We start from the raw sequence: 16,837 nt of genomic DNA, 5'->3' as shown, positions 1-16,837 counted from the left end.
AGGACTTAATCATAAGAGCGGTATGACAATTTTTGTCAGAGATTGTTTTGTAAATAGATACTGTGGCACAGCTGTCAGTCACGGAGTTGAGGTTCACCCCAAAGGCAATGGAAGGCCCCAGCAGGGGCGAGCAGCCTGCAACAGAGCACATGGAAGCCATGATGGAGAAATGGTGGAAAGGATGTCATCAAAGAAACGTATGTGTAAGAAAGAAACTGGGCCACTCCTGTGATGGGGGAGAAGGATAACCAAGGGGCAACCTGTATGCTCCACTGGCATCCTGGCCACATCAAGAGGAAAGGAGGAAGGCTATCTGCTCACTGAGTGAACAGGATGAGCAGGCACAAATGGGTGGCAATCTGCATCCCTGGAGAGAATACCCACACTGGTGAGGTCAACGAGCTAACTGAGTACAGAAAACATGGACTCTTTTTTTGGTTAAAACTCCATTTTCATGAGGAGCCAAAAAAAGATGACCATGTAACAGAACAAAGATTATTCTGGACTTCATAAAAAGGACTGAAAGTAAGTCTAACGGTACATACACACCAAAAAATGCCATGTGTTCTTAATATTATCAAGCTGTTTTCCAATCTTACCTGCTGAGAAGCAGAGGCCACCTGCTGAATACTGGCCACAGCTGTTTGCTGTTGGACTACTTGAGGAAGCTTTGCAACCTTCAACAAAAAAAAAAATCTGATTACAAGAAATTCAGGTACATTGTATCCACTAACCAGTATCCTTTCCTTCATCCTGCATTATTTTTGCACAAATATGATTACTCCCACCAAAGTCTAATTTATAAGATTTCCTTGCAATGTGAATCCTTACCAACTGTTGATTATTCCACTATAACCTAAAGTTGAAAAGAACTCTATTACAAACTTCCCATTTTTGCAGATTGTACATATATCCAAAATGACTGCTTTGGAGACTCACATACAGTTAACAGGAAAACAGATACAGATTAACCACTGCACCAAGCCTGCTAATAAATACTCACTTGTATCTGGGTCTGCACTTGCTGGGTCCCTGCTAATTTCTGAGCCTGGGAAATGGGTGTAGTAAGAAACTGGGTTTTAATGGCTGGCTGGGTGGCATAGGTTACTTTCTGTTGTTGGCCTTGGGCAGTTATCTGTTGTGCAGTTATCTAGGAAGAAAGACATGATTCTAAATGATGCTAATTAAGTTCTGATTTAAAAAAACTTACCAGCTACAGTGACCAGCCAATTTAAATTAAAAATTAACTTTGAAGGGAATATCATTTTTAGATTACTTCTCATTTCAAGTATCTATGACTTCATCAATGTAAGTAATTCTTTCCACCATCTCCGATCACAAAAAAAATTCATTAACATTTATTTCACCTAGTGATGAGCCCCGCCCCACCCCCAGCATAGCTTGGCTGATACTTGAAAGATCACAGGTAGCCTACTGCCTGTCTGATCTATATGTAAAGACTTTTCAGACCTGGAAAAGCTTTTTGAAAAAATAAAAGAAATTTTTTTTTTTTAAATTTCGGGGAGTAGCCACTAAATGTATAGTCTATGTGAATGACACTCAAAATAACCTCACTTGGTTGTAGCCCTAGGTATGAACCCTATGATTAAGGATAAGGATAAAAAGGAGAAAAGAACTGGTGCTCTCCAGATCAGGGTTTCTTAACCTTTTTCCACTTGTGACCCTTTTGCGTTTCAGCAGCATTCCTTGGCATTTTGTGGCCAGATGGCATGTGCAGTGCAAAGTGCATGCGCTTTGTGTCCCAAACCAAGGCTGCCATGAAGCTGCGTGATGCAACACAATGATGCTGCCAGAAATGCCTCAGAAATGCAGTTTAAGAAGTGTTGCTCTAGATGAACATCAAAGGACACTAAGCCTAATATGTCAAAATACCTTCTGTGGTGCAGGAGTCTGACCCTGAGCCACCTGGGGCTGGATGGCTTTCTGCTGCTGAACTGCTTGCTGCTTGAGCTTCAGAAGCTGTTGGACATGCACAGGTTGTGCCACCACAGTTTGCCCTGCAAATCACCAAACACTCTGTTAAGATGAATCTCAGACCAACCTGATGAACGTATCTCCACTTGTTGGGTCACTTAATAGACACTATGCAACAAAAAGCCTGTGGATGCTAGCACAGATCTACACCTGTATTGAGGGTTAATCTTTTTGATAGAGATTTACAAAGCTACCATAAGGAAACTAAGTTCAAAATATGTCCCTAACATTTTTCGTTACATTTAAAAAATAACTTGAAACCTGGAAGTTCCAGTCTTCTTGTGTCCAATTATCTGATTGCTGGACCAACACTTTTTTGTAGGTCCTGGTTTAGACCTGTTATTTCATCAGTGAAGGGAACTCCACATGTGGAAATACTTTCTACCAATGTGGATCACTAATTCATCTATAACTTAAGTCTTAGGGAGTTGCCTGAAGTATAAAGAGGTTAAGTGACTTACCCAGGATCACACAGCTAGTATGTGTCAAGAGGTAGGACCTGAACCCAGGTCCTGCCTTTTGGCAGACAACGACTCCAAGACCTATCCCTCTATCCATTATGCGATGTTGCCTCTCAAATGAGATCATTATGAATAATTATACTCACTAAAATTTCAAAACTTCACATTGACACAATACAACCAATAAAAATATTTTTTTCAATATCCTACAAACTTGGTAACTACTCTCAATAACAAAAACAACTGAGTGAAAACTGGAGAAGTGATTACTTCCCAAAAATTACTGTTGGGAGAATTCCCAGAGAAATACCTGCTGTTTTCTGTGGCTGTCCAATCGCAACACTAATCCCAGCAACATTCATAGGAAGGGTTGTGACCCCAGCTGATGATACAACAGCTGCTGGCACAGACACAACGGGCGGCTTTGCCAGAGCCACTTGAGCAGTCTGAGTTGTCTGAGCCTGGATTTGCCCTTGAGCTTGTAACTGAGAAGTAGGAACACGGGTCTAAACAATAAGAAATAATAAGTTACTTAGGAAAAACTCAGAATTCTCTAACATTCATCACATCAAGAAACTATGCTGTGTATCTTTTATGGCTAATGTCAACTGTTGGGGTGTAAACTCAGTTTTCACGTGGACAGTCTTGGGCAGGTGAAAGTAAGGACTTCTAAACCTCAGAGTTCCTACGAGGCCCCCCAGGGAACAGCTGGGGATTGAGGCGTGAAACACAGGCTATCTCATGCATTTCCACCTCTTCTCAGTGGGAAACTTGCTGGGGAGAGCATCCCACCCTTGAGATTGGTCCGTGGTCTGAGCACACCTGTTGTTAAATAGCTAGAGGCTGAGAGCACGCACGGTATTCACATGCAGGGTGAAATTCTTCCTCAGGAGAGAGGAACCCTCCTCCTCCCAAGGGGCAAGGATCATACAGCAAGAGGATGGGAGCGGAAGAGGGGAGGGACCCTCTTCCCTCTAAGGGCCCCGCAGCAAGAAGAGCCCCCAGAGGGGACCCTACCGCAAGAAGAGAGCCTTCAGGCTTTCCTGTCCCTACTTAAGCTCTCCCGCCGCAGAGTTTGCACGTGAATACTGTGCGTGCTCTCAGCCCCTGGCTAATTAACAACAGGTGTGCTCAGACTACGGACCAATCTCAAGGGTGGGATGCTCTCCCCAGCAAGTTTCCCACTGAGAAGAGGTGGAAATACACAAGATAGCCCATGTTTCACGCCTCAATCCCCAACTGTTCCCTGGGGGGGCCTCATGAGAACTCTGAGGTTTAGAAGTCCTCACTTTTACCTGCCTGAGACTGTCCACGTGAAAACTGAGCTTACACCCCAACAGTCAACCAGTCAGAAAGTACAAGTGACAGAAAACCATACAGGAAAAGTCTAACTTCCTTATCATATCCCACCAAACAGCCTGGCTTCCTGCATAACTATGAAAACGATTATAGCAAAATAAGATCATTTCAACATTAATCATGAATCAGAATTTATCTACACCATTATTGCCACATAGGCTCAAAATTTTTAAGTAATCCTGAATGCCAGGTTAAGGATCTTGGACCTTAATCAACAGACGGTGGTGAGACTTTGAAGACTTAAGAAATAAAATCTTCAGAGCTATGTTTTGGAAAATGAAACAGGCATAAAAACATTAAGATGGAAGTGATTAACAAGATGAATTGGAACAAAGTATCCGCATACAAGGAAACAACAAAGTAAGTTATTACAACAATCTGCATGTGAGTCAGAGAGCCTTTACAGTAGTGGCAGTAAGTACAAAAGGGAAGAGATTAATAAGAAAAGTTTGAAAATCTGGTGATGGATTCATTTCTCCTTTACATTTATTTGTAATCTCCAAGATTTCCATTATTTTTCCTCTAAAGCTCTTCCTTTCTGTACCTACCGCCACTACTATAAATCTAGGTCCTCTAACTCTCACTGCAAATAACTCTCACTGTAATAATCTACTTTCTGGTCTTCTTACATCAAATTTTCTGCTTTAATTATTCCTGCTGAATCTCTGTTAAGTTTAATCTTTTTTTTTTTAAAGATCAATATTCCTAAAAAACAGTTGCTACTGCATCATCTCCTCCTCCCTTGCTCAAAAACATTTGTGAAAGCACAGAACACTTAAGGTATGCATGGCGCTGTAAAAACTAAGAAATGATATAATAATGTTAGTATCTTGAGTTCTTGGCCTCCCTTAAATCTGACCTAATCAGTTTCCCTGAATCAGTATCTCAGTCAGTCAGTTAGCTTACTATAGGTCTACTATGTGCTAGCCAATGTATTACGACCCTGGGGATGCAAATCCAAAGAATGAAACACTCTCTGTTTTCAACGGACCTTACTTGCATTGCAGGAGAAAATATGCTCACATGAGACTATCCATGATATATACCCACAGAGAGAATAAACACAAAAGGAGAGCAGGACACTAGGAATTGAGAGAAATCATCAGGAAAGACATTTCTTACGAAAGTGGTCCTTGAACTGCCTTTTGAAGGAAAAGAGGAAATCTCCAAGGCAGGGGAGCTAAGACAGCACGAGTAGAGAAGAGGGCATGGAGTGCTTCTGAGAGGAACAGAGAGAAGGTCAGTTTAACTCGACCACTGAGTGAAGAAAGAGTAGTAAGGTATAATGAGGCTAAAGAGGAAGGTCTGGACCAGGTCATAAAGAGCTTCAAAAGCCAAACAGAGAAGCATATATTTTATCCCAGAAGCAACTAGGAATCACTGGAGTTTACAAAGTAAGGAATGACAGAGAAAGAGCTGCACTTATTAAAAATCACTTTGGCAGATGTTTGCAACAGAGTAGAGCTGGGAGAGATCTGAAGCAAGAACAACAATTAGGAAGTCATTACAACAGTACAGGCCGAAGGTGATGAGGACTTGGACTAAGGGTGCAAGTTATGTGAGCAGAAAGAAGAGTTTACATTAAAGATGTAGAAGCAAAAATGGCAAGGCCTGCTAACTGAATGGATTAGGGGAGGGGAGAGGGAGAGGAGGGGCTGCGGATAACACCAGCACTGGAAAAACAATGGTGCCCTTTCAGCAAAAGAGAAGTCTGGAAGAGGGGTAGATCTGGAAGGGAAAGAGAATGTGTTCCATTTTAGAGATGTTGAGTTTGAGATGTCTCTGGGACATCCAGTTTGAAAAAACTGAAATTTAAGAGAGAAAATGGGACTGTGGTTGGATACGCAGGTCTGTGGGTCACCTAGATACTGAGATAGTAACTGAACTCTTAAGAACTGATAAAGTCACTTGAGAGGGTGTCTAGAGAGAGAAGACAGTCACCCCAACATGCAGGGACCTGACATGAATGGTAAGTCAGCAAAAGAGAATAAGGAGTAATCAGACAGGAAGGAAAACCAGCAGAAAAAAAACCAGTCATGTCACAAAAACCCAGAGTGGATGAGATGGTGGTCAACTGTGTTAAATTCAGCAGAAATGTCAAGAGGACCCTCAATCTGGAGATTAAGAGATCATTCATAACTTTGGAGAGAGCTATTTCAGTAGAATGCTATGGTTTCCAGCCTGCAAAGGATGAGTAAGAGGAGAAGATGTGGAAGCACTACAGACATGAATCTGACTAAGAGAGGAAAGATAGGACAACAGAGGGGAGAGAAGAAAAGCAATTTCAGGGAGGGAATCTTAAGATTCCAAGACTAGGTCACTAGAAAGTGTTTGACTTTTGATGATGATGACCAAACTAAAAATGAGAATGTCTTTCTAGCCTTGAAGGAAGATTTAGATTCAAGTCTCATCTCTGAATACACTGGCTGGGTGACTCTAAGCAAGCCACTTAACTTCTCCTGGCTCTAGCCAACACTGCAGTGCTCCAGGTTACAGAGAAGCTGCTGACCTACAATGGCAGACAGTTTTCTCATCTAGGAATTTCTCATGTCAATGAAATCATAGGGCCAGTCCCAAACTCTTTGTTTACAGCTGACCAGACTGCAAGAGGAAATATTAAGAGTAAGTCAGTTGGTTTCAGGAAGATACTTTTCCAAAAGCTGTGACGATATTAACGCTTCTATTGTTTTGTCTGGTAAATCAAAAATCGTAAACTTAAACTATATATACTTCTTTTATTTTGATGCAGAATTTCATAATTTATTTCAAGTTTACTAGAAAATGTAAACTGGAAATTGTCTGGGATAAAACAATACCAAAATTAGCAGGGGAATTCTAACGGTAAAACTTTTCCAAGAAAAAAAGCTTATGTATTAATAAATCATGTATTAATAAAATGCCTCTGAAAAACTAACAGAGTCTAGATTCTTTTTTTCCAAACTTTCACAGCTTCACCACTAGCTATCGTCCAAACCTAGGCCTGGCATCAGAGGTCTTCCCATTCTTCCGTCACACGTACCCCCTCCACTGCAGGCAGGAATCACCTCTTCAGTATCAAATCAAGGGGGGGCCTCAAATCCCAGCACTTCTATCAAACCTTCCCAAACCACATATCCCCATCTCTCCCTCCCCCTGAGGTTAATCTGCTCCTACAGCTCTTCTTATGTCAGACATGTTCTGGACAGTTCTTTCAAAGCCTCAGCTCTATGTGCTGGTCTCCCCAACATGAATCACATTAAATGAAAACTTACAAGACGAGCAACTTGGAGGTTGGCTACCGTCGTGCCTGTGAGAAGAGCTCCGGGCCTTGGGGCTGCAACTGCTGCCAGCTGTGGCGTCTGCTGTGGCTGCTGCTGTACCTGTACTTGAGCAGCCTGTGGCTGGGCCCCTGGCTGGGCCTGCTGCTGAGGTCCTGACTGTGGAGGCAGCTGGAGCTTCTGTTTCTGCATTTTGATCAGGTGTTCCTAAGAACAAATAAACTGTCCATTACTATGCAAAATGTTTAAGACTTAGTCTCTTAAGAACTGTAAACAAGTTGATATGCCCCCATGCATAAATTAAGTCTTAATTACCTAAAGAGAATGTAATCATTAATAATAACTAATCTATTACATACATACACACACATACACACACTCTCTGCTTTATGGTTTTTAAAGTGCTTTCTTTCCATATGTAATAAGGATTTGAGAACTTATTGGTATACTGGGATTTGTAATTCAGACTGAGATGTACTGCCTCTCAACACTGAGAGCAGTCTGGGATTAACATGAACTTTACATTTATGAAAACAGATTTTGAACTTTAAATAATGAAATGACAAAACAGATTCTGATCAATTAGCAAGTCCATAACAAAAAGAAATAAGTATTCCTAGGTCCACAAAAAACGAACTGCAGTTTCACTAAATAAATCAAAAACTACATTTTCTTTATTATTAAGCCTGTCCACTATTGATGGAGCTATGATGTGGTTCAATTATTGTGTAATTTGGAACTATGCCAAGAAAGTGACAAATATATTCATATAGTGTGATTCTGAGATCTCACCACCTCAAGGAGGTCAATGATAAAAAAGGCTCTATATACACCAAAGTATCTACAGCAGCACTTTTTGTATTTGCAAAGAACTGGAAACAAAGCAGATGCCCATCAACTAGGGAATGGCTAAACAAGTGATAGTACAGAATATTGTGTTACTATAAGAAAAACGATATGCTAAATGTAGACAAGTAGAAAAAACTTCTATGAAATGATGCCAACTGAAGTTATCAAAGCAGAAAAACAATTACAAAAGAAATGCAACAATAAAATAATCACATTAAAGGCTGAGCGATGATAATGACAAACCTTAGCCCCAGAAAGCAGAAAGTCAGGGGCTGTGGGTATGAAACACGGCTTAATGCCATCCTTGGCTGAAATGTTCATTTTTTCCTGAACTATTCTGTTTCTGCTTTTTTATTCTTTGTTACAAATATAGTATAAGAAATATCATAGGAAGGGTAAGGGGAAAGACCTTGTGAAATGTAAGTGATGTAAAAATAGATGATTTCAAGAGCTATTTAATTGAAAAGTTCTTATGTCTGCAGGAGGAAGAACTATTTAATATAACAAATTCTGGAATGCTCTGCCTCCCCATCTCTGCCTACTCCACTAGCTTTCTTTAAATCTCAATGAAAATCTCATTTTTTAAAGGAAGCCTTCCTCAGCCCCTCCTAATTCCAGTGTCTTTCTAGTATTAATTATTCTGATTTATTCTGTATCGAGTTGTTTGCATACTGTCTCCCCCATTAGATTTCAAGCTCCTTGGGGAGAGGGAAGGGGGATGGAAACGAGGAAGAGAGGGAGGAAGGGAAGAAGACAGAACTGTCTTTTGCCTCTTTTTGCATCCCTAGCATGTTGTCTGGTCACATGGTAGGCAATTAATACACATTTACTGAATGAATGACTCCTTGGTTGGTAATGAGTCCATGGGACTACAAGGATTAAGAACTCTGCTCCAGAGTCAGGTTAGTCTAAGTTCATTTTAGGGACATTATTTCAAGATAAAGTTACAAAGCCTTGCCCAGGGTCGGGGAACCTGCAGCCTTCAGGCCACGTGTGGCCTTCTAGGTACTTGGGTGTGGCCTTTTGACTGAGTCCAAGTTTTACAGGACAAATCCTTTATTAAGAGGATTTGTTCTAGGACATTTGGATTCAAATGGCTGCACTTGAGGACCTAGCAGAGTCCTAGCAGTGCTAGGACCAGATGCTTCTCTTTTATCTTCACAATTAATGACCTTTCTCTGGCGTATGGTTCTGAATGTGTATATTCTCTTCTGATAAAACCTAAAAAAAAAATTTTAAAGAGAAAAAAACTATCTAAAATCAGCTGGGCTCTGGCTCAGAAAAATCAAACTCTGAAATAACATTCAAGAATAATTATAGCAGGGGGGGCGGAGCCAAGATGGCGAAGTAGAAAGACGCACATACACATAGCTCTGAACACACAAACCACAGAACGGCTAGAAGGGACCAAGCCAGGGCGAATTCTGCACCCAGAGACCACGGAGTATTGGAGCGAGGGAGATTTCTGCTCTGGAGAGACCTACGGACCTCTCGCGGGGAGTCCTTCGCGCCGCGGACTGGGCGCCGGGACGGGGAGCGGAGTGCGGCCCTGCCGCGGCCGCGACACTGAGGGGAGGAGATCCGAGAGGGCTACGGGGACAGGATCTCCAGCGGCCACGCAGGTCCCCCCACCCACAGAGGGACCTGCAAACCTCTTGCAAAAGGTCCATCGCGCTGCAGACACGGAGCCCAGCCTGGACCTGCGGCAGCGGCGGCCACGGCTCCGAGAGGCACAGATCTGAGAGGGCTCCGGAGGCAGGATCTTCAGCGGCAGCACGGCCCCCCCACCAACAGGTGACTGACGGGGGTGGGTGAGAGAGTCTCTTTGGCGGGTTGAGAGGGGAGTGGGGTGCCCCCAAGGCTCGGGCCCCCCCCGGGAGGTGGGGGCTGAGACGCGGCTGCGGACAGGGGCTCCCCAAGCGGGCGGGAGCCTGGATCCATTGTGGAAGGTCTGTGTATAAACCCCCTGAGGGAACTATGCCTGAGAGGCGGCCCTGCCCCTGACCACCTGAACTTAATTCTCACACTGAAAAGCAGCCCTGCCCCCGCCAAAAATCCTAAGGTGGGAAGCAGCATTTGAATCTCAGTCCCCAAACGCTGGCTGGGAGGACCAGGAGGCGAGGTGGGTGTGAGGAGAACATTCAGAGGTCAGGCCACTGGTTGGAGAAAATGCCAAGAAAAGGGAAAAGAAATAAAACCATTGAAGGGTACTTTATCAGAGAAAAGACACTTCCTCCCTTCCTTTCTGATGGGGAGGAACAATGCTTGCCATCAGGCAAAGACACAGAAATCGAGGATTCTGTGTCCCAGCCCACCCAATGGGCTCGGGCCATGGAAGAGCTCAAGAGGAATTTTGAAAATCAAGTTAGAGAGGTGGAGGAAAGATTGGGAAGGGAAATGAGAGGGATGAGGGAGAAGCATGAAAAGCAGATCAGCTCCCTGCTAAAGGAGAACCAAAAAAATCTTGAAGAAATTGGCACCTTGAGAACTAGCCTAACTCAGCTGGCAAGGGAGGTGCAAGGGGCCAATGAGGAGAAGAATGCTTTCAAAAGCAGAATTAACCAAATGGAAAAGGAGATTCAAAAGCTCACTGAAGAAAATAGATCTTTCAAAACTGGAATGGTACGGATGGACGCTAAGGACTTTTCGAGAAAGACAGATATCTCAGAACATACCGCGCAGATTCGAAAAATGGAAGATAATGTGAAATATCTTATTGGAAAAACAACTGACCTGGAAAATAGAATCAGGAGAGACAATGTAAAAATTCTGGGACTACCTGAAAACCATGATCAAAAGAAGAGCCTAGACATCATCTTCCATGAAATTATCAAGGAAAACTGCCCTGAGATTCTAGAACCAGAAGGCAAAATAAATATTCAAGGAATCCGCAGAACACCGCATGAAAGAGATCCAAAAAGAATAATTATAGCATCTAACCAGTCCCCTCCCCCCAAAAAATATTTTTTCACCAGTTTGTCCATGATTTCTGGAATTCTTTCATTAAGAACACCCTGCTTTGACTACGGTACTGTCCTGTGTTCAAATACAAGTTCCTTTGGTAGAGGCAGTACATTAAGCTGTCACCAAACTGATTCACATTACTGTATGTGAAAATCTGAAGAAAAAAGATATCGATAGGGATGATGAGGTGGAAAAGGTTTAAGATGGGGACTGGATCAAAGGCAGGGATCAAGAGTGGGGTGGACAGGGAGCATACATGTGTGCACCTGGGTAAATGTCTATAGAACTCCTGAGAAGACCAAGAATATGAGGAGGATATTTGAGCCTCAGGAGAAAAAGGTAAGGGGAGGTCACTCAAAGTCTTTCTAGTTCTTTCCATTCTCTGAAGCTCCTAGGATTTTACAACCTGATTTCTCTCTGCCTTCCTCCGTCAACCCCCCCAGTCTCTCATACACACACATATTTAAATAGTATCTTTCTAGGGTTTTCTCATGTCAAGAGAAGGAAGAAATGGGTCAAAGTACAAGGACATGAACTGGACCAGGGTATGCAAATAACAGTGAAGTTAAATACAAATGAAAAGAAGAAGCTAAAAAACCAGGAGCAGGTCCTCCAGAATCAGGAAGGGTCATCAGTGGTAAGATATTGCAATGTCCCACAAAAAACAAGATGCAGAAAGTCAGCATTTATATGTAAAATATTCTCATTTAAAGACAACACAAACTGGCTTTCCCTATGTAAACAATGCTAAGTCTTGATGAAGCAAGAAATGATTTTGAACGATCCAGGCATTAGAGATTAGACCCACTGCACTGTTTTTATGTAAGTTAGTTATGCGTAAAAAAAGTTTCCCATCATTAGTTCTCAGAAGCACACTTCTCACCGGTGTCAGCTTGCCCACAGCTTTCATCTGGGCAGGGGACTGGGCCTGGCCCTGGATCTGTGGGACTTGCACCTGGGCTGCCTGCTGTTGCTGTTGCTGTTGCTGTTGCTGCTGCTGCTGCTGCTGCTGCTGCTGCTGCTGCTGCTGCTGCTGCTGCTGCTGCTGTCTAAGAAGCTGGAAATGGGCTGGGGTGATCGCTTTGCCAGGAAGCTGAACCCCTGTGGCTGCAAAGATGTTTATTTCATTAAGGGGCAGCATTTTCCTTCCTACCCCATGTTCTACATCATCTTCAGATAACAAGAATTTAATAGTATGACTACCAAAAGATGAAATTGGAATCGAGCTTTTACCTTGAGTCACCTGAGTCACTAAAGACCTGGTCTGAGCCTGCACAGGGGTCAGGTTGGTGGTGACCACAGCAGAGGCCGTCACAGAAGTGACAGCGCGCACTCCCTGGGTGGACGCTAGAGACACCAGCTCAGTGGATGCAGCAGGTGCGGCAACTGTCCGAGGTTGTGCATGAACTACCTGAGCAGGAGAAGCATTGCCTGTGGTCTAAAAAAGGCAGAAAGATACAGACATCAATTTACCTCAGACAGTCTGGAAGCTCTCTGAAGCTCAAAAGGGATTTTCAAAGGAAAAATAAAACAAAGTTTTTAAAAAAAATAAGAATGAAGAAAAATAAATGACAGAGTTCTTAAACTGAAAACTACTATGCCACCATAAACAAACCAGTATATTATATTCCAATTTTACACCTGGAATTTCTGATGAACTAAATGTGTATCACATTATCAATATGACAATTTCAAATATAGATGGCTGTATTCACATGTCACATAATGCTTCATTAAAGAATTCTAACTCGATTATAGAAATAATTAACTTCCCACGTTAAGAAGAGAACCACTCAAGCTGACAATATAAGACCCACCTCACCTCCATGTCTTCACCTGGAGAACCTTCATTTTTTCCATTGAGCATCAGGAAATTGTGACTATCCTCTGAATCTATCTTCTTGCCTAACATAATAACTACTTAAATAATACTTGGAGTTTTCACATATTAAGAACTATCTTCTTTATGATGAAATGCGTGACCATTCTTTTCCTCGGTTCTTGCCCTGGCTCTGATCCCCTGCAATGAAGCCCCCAGGTGTCTACAAAAGCGCTGGCCATGGTCTCACAGTGCTCCTGTTGCCACAAGCCCGGCCCATACTGTTCAATTCCACAAACACTTATTAAGTGCCAATGTATACAAAGTAGCCTTCTTTCCTGGAGCTCCTGTCTTCACCTGGATCTTTTTATTGCAGAACAGAAAAATTAAGTATGAACATCTTCATCAAAAGACAGACTGCTGGATTAGGAAAATTCTCAGCATTTTTAGCATATGTCATACATCGGAAAAGCTGGTTTTTAAGAGATACTTTGAAAATGCTTCGGACAAAGAGTAATTTCACTCTTCCCTAGAAACTTCATTTAATCTCCCTCCTAAAAAAATACTAAATCAAATGTTTCCTCATGGAATGCTGTCTTCCCAACCTCTCATTAAACCTCAAGATAATATGCTACTCAATGCACTGGAGGTGTTTCCCTTATTTCTATGACTCATAATATTCAGAGAATTTTAAACTTCTCATGGTGCATGTGCATGCGCATGGTGCATTTCACCTATGGGTAAAATGAGAATGAAAAAGAGGGAAGGGGAGAGAGGTTTCTAAACAGTCCTGGTTAGAACCTGATGGTCTTCACATGCCAGAAGACCCTTTCCCCTCCTACAACAAGCATATAACTTTAAGGGAAAAGCCAGTCTTGATTATCTTACCAAAATTCATCAGTGTTGCAAAGTGCTTCCCCCTTCTGCATTATCTCATGTGAACTTAACAGCCCCATGTTTAGAGATGAAGAAACTGAGGCTCCCAAAGCATTAGTGATTTGTCAGGAAGTGGCCATCCCAGGCCCAGAACTTAGACTAGGTACTGCCAAGTTCTTTCCACTGGATTAACCCAGTGATTAAGGAAAGGAACAATAACTTCCATTCCTATCCAGAATGTACCCAGCAGGAGACGTGTCCCCCACATTCCTGTATTAGTATAGTTCAGGGCTCTACCTCAGGGAGTCTCTCATTCAGTAGGAGAGCTGACACAAGGGTTGCTTCTTCACCCAGAAGCTGGCTGATGTGGGACAGGCAAAACCAAAGGCTTTCAATAATAGGATAGCATCAACAGATTGAGAATTAACTCACTGTTAAATTTCCAGGGACAACTGGTGAAGCAATACGCTTGTTAATGGACTGAAAAGTGGCAGCAGGAACTCCAGCTATTGTGTTCACTATAACATTCCCGCTAACTGTACCTGCAAAGAAAATATATGTTTAAGGAAAACACCGAAGACTAGAATGTACTTTCTTGTTTCAAAACTTTCTTAGTGTTCTTACCAGTTGGCATGCTTGTTCCAGTGGCTGATGTTTTAATTGTTCCAGCCTGTTTTAGAAAGAAGAGTCAAGGTGACTAAAATGTTTGTCTTTATTTTGTAGCTGAAAAAAATCGTGAGTTTCTCAAAAACAAATAAAATGCCATAAGATGCATTTGTCATAAGAAAGTTATTTCCACATCTGGCCAGTGACTCATGATGATGGTGCTCTCCCATGGCTTACAACAGTGAATCTCAAGAATGGGATTTAGTAACCAGGCATGTGTACTGGCCTCCAGTGTACTGGCAATCAGTCTGGGGAAGTCTAGGGATGGGCCTCTGTCCAGAAACAGATAGTAGGGAGAAAAAAGTTATCATTTTCTTCCTAACCAAGTTCATAGACTCCCTGAAATCTATCCATGGACTCTTTGGACCCATGGAGTCTATGGATCTTAGGTTAAGAATTCTTGCTCTAGAAGAATAATCCTGTATAACAAAATACTTTCTATAGTCCAGGTCAACATAATGGTCATTGTATAAATGTAAGTTACCTGGAGGAGGATGAGATAAAGTTTTCATTACTCTTTTCCCACCAATGAATCAATTAGTCTTCAAATTCCTCAACTTAAACATTTTTATCATCTCCACCAAAAACCTGCCAAAAATGTTCATTAAAACAACTACAGACTCAAGGGTTGAAGAGATCAAAAATGAAAAATGCACATGCACAACATATCCCTGTTTCTTTTAATCTTATAATTTCAAATTCTGATTTAGAGAAAAGAAACTATAGTGTGGGTCATCCCTCAGACCTGAAATGTAATTTCTAGCAAGTATTCATTATAGTAAAATTCTACTACATAAAAACTATTTGGATGATCTATGGATTTCTCACCAATATTACTGTTCCTTGGGAACCTGACTCTGGCTGTGGCTCCACTCAAGTCTTTTGTGACACAAGAAGCTCATGACGCTAGAGCAGTGAGTCTCATTTGCTACTAGAGAAGCTGCAAGTACCTCTGGAGGATCAATACTTTACTTCCATTTTGATGAATACTGAAAAGTTATAAGTGTTCATAAGAAATAAAGGGTAATTTAGAATCCTCATTTAAAGAAGTACATCGAACAGGTTACCTAGATGACCTAAGTAGCAGGTTTATGGAGCTACTAAATGCAAGGACAGAATGAAGACCATTAGATTCAACCTGTTTGGTGCAAGGCAGAAGATTACTCTGAAGAAAAGAAAAAAAAATCTTCTTTTGACTAAAGAATAAGCCTCTTTTTATATTAGAGACACTGGTTGCATAAAGGGACAGAGATCAAAGGAAAAGGACAGGAGACTGACTAGCTTGGAGACTGATTCTATTTCCACAACTCCCCCCACCCCAACAACTTTCATTCATCATTCCAATTCAACAAGCACTTTTTAATCACCTACTATGTGCCAGTCACCATGGATACAAAGACAAAAATGAAACAGCCCCTGCCCTCCAGTCACTCTACTGAAGAAAAACACGTATATACATCATCTTAAACAAGAAAACATACATACTAAACCCAAATTTGTATGCTAGAATCAAGCACACCCCAGGAAGAAAGCTCATATAATTCCAAATAGGAAAGGTGGCATCTGATTTGTTTAGAAAGAAGCCAGGGATTCTGCAAGATAAAAGGTGAGAACTAAAGACAATGCACTCTAGGCAAAGGAGACAGACTACAAAAAGATGCAGAAACAGAAGAGGAAAGAATGTCTACAGAGACAGGCTGGCACTGGATTGTGAAGGATTTTAAATGCCCACATTCTCTTTTCTCACGGGCTAACTGGCAGGCGCCAGAGCTCATTCAACAGGAGGGGTATGGTCAAATGTGAACTTTAAAATTACCTATTTGGGAGAGAAGAGAGAGTAAAAGCAAGGAGAATGATGAGGAGGCTACGACAATAGTCTAGGCCAAAGGGCTGAACCCCCATGCTGACTGTGAACATGGAGAAGAGGAGGTCTCTGTCTTTGAAGGCTTAGAGAGTTGGAATCAACAGGCCTGCAGATGAGGGGCAGATGACAAGGAAGAGGTGAGGATGAGTCTGGAGCTGTGAACCAGAGTAACTAAAGGAATGATAGTACCCTTGACAGAAACAGAGAAATCAGAAAAGGGGAAGAAAACGGATGGTTTGAGGAGGGGAAGTTGAGTTTTACTTTGGACATGCCAAATATGGAACATCCAAGTGGAGATTTCTAGTAGGTAGTTTTTTAGGAATGCAGTTCAGGAGCCAGATAAAGACTGAAGATACAGGTCTGTCCCCTTCCCTCCACTTACATGACCACCCCAAATTCAGACTCTCATCAACAGCCTCTTAATTGGTTTCCCTGCTTCTATTCTCTCCAATCCATCTTTCACCTAGTTGCCAACTATTCCTAAAGCACAGGTTTGACCCTGTCAGTCCCTTATTCAGTAAGTTCCAGAGGCTCCTCCCTCCTTGTAGGATAGAAAAGGTCTCTCTTTGGCATTTAAAGGCCTTTACAAACCTCCTCTTCCCTATTTCCCCACCTCATACAGGTGATGTTCTAAGTCAACTGTCTCCTTACTCTGCCTCCTCAAGGTCATTCATCTCCCTCTCTGTGCCTTCACTCAGCCCTCACCTCCACCTCGTGGATCTCCTCA

At 42.1% G+C, this 16,837-nt stretch overlaps 1 protein-coding gene across 4 annotated transcripts in view; it reads right to left on the bottom strand.

Moving 5' to 3' along the window:
• The window catches only part of EP400 (E1A binding protein p400), a 134,693-nt gene that overhangs the window by 3,993 nt on the left and 113,863 nt on the right, over positions 1–16,837 (bottom strand). For all 4 annotated transcript variants that reach the window (XM_072600780.1, XM_072600781.1, XM_072600783.1 and 1 more), the window contains 9 exons: positions 14,205–14,250; positions 14,013–14,122; positions 12,119–12,323; positions 11,769–11,992; positions 7,067–7,279; positions 2,767–2,962; positions 1,894–2,018; positions 1,004–1,150; positions 600–677 (listed from right to left, as the gene is read on the bottom strand). In XM_072600780.1, the coding sequence (XP_072456881.1) occupies positions 600–677; positions 1,004–1,150; positions 1,894–2,018; positions 2,767–2,962; positions 7,067–7,279; positions 11,769–11,992; positions 12,119–12,323; positions 14,013–14,122; positions 14,205–14,250 (1,344 nt within the window). The remainder of the gene's footprint in view (positions 1–599; positions 678–1,003; positions 1,151–1,893; positions 2,019–2,766; positions 2,963–7,066; positions 7,280–11,768; positions 11,993–12,118; positions 12,324–14,012; positions 14,123–14,204; positions 14,251–16,837) is intronic.

This window comes from Notamacropus eugenii, chromosome 4 (genome assembly GCF_028372415.1).
Source record: "Notamacropus eugenii isolate mMacEug1 chromosome 4, mMacEug1.pri_v2, whole genome shotgun sequence".
NCBI lineage: Eukaryota > Metazoa > Chordata > Mammalia > Diprotodontia > Macropodidae > Notamacropus > Notamacropus eugenii.
The sequence above is the reverse complement of the archived record's forward strand: the minus strand, read 5'-3'. Positions and strand labels throughout refer to the sequence as shown.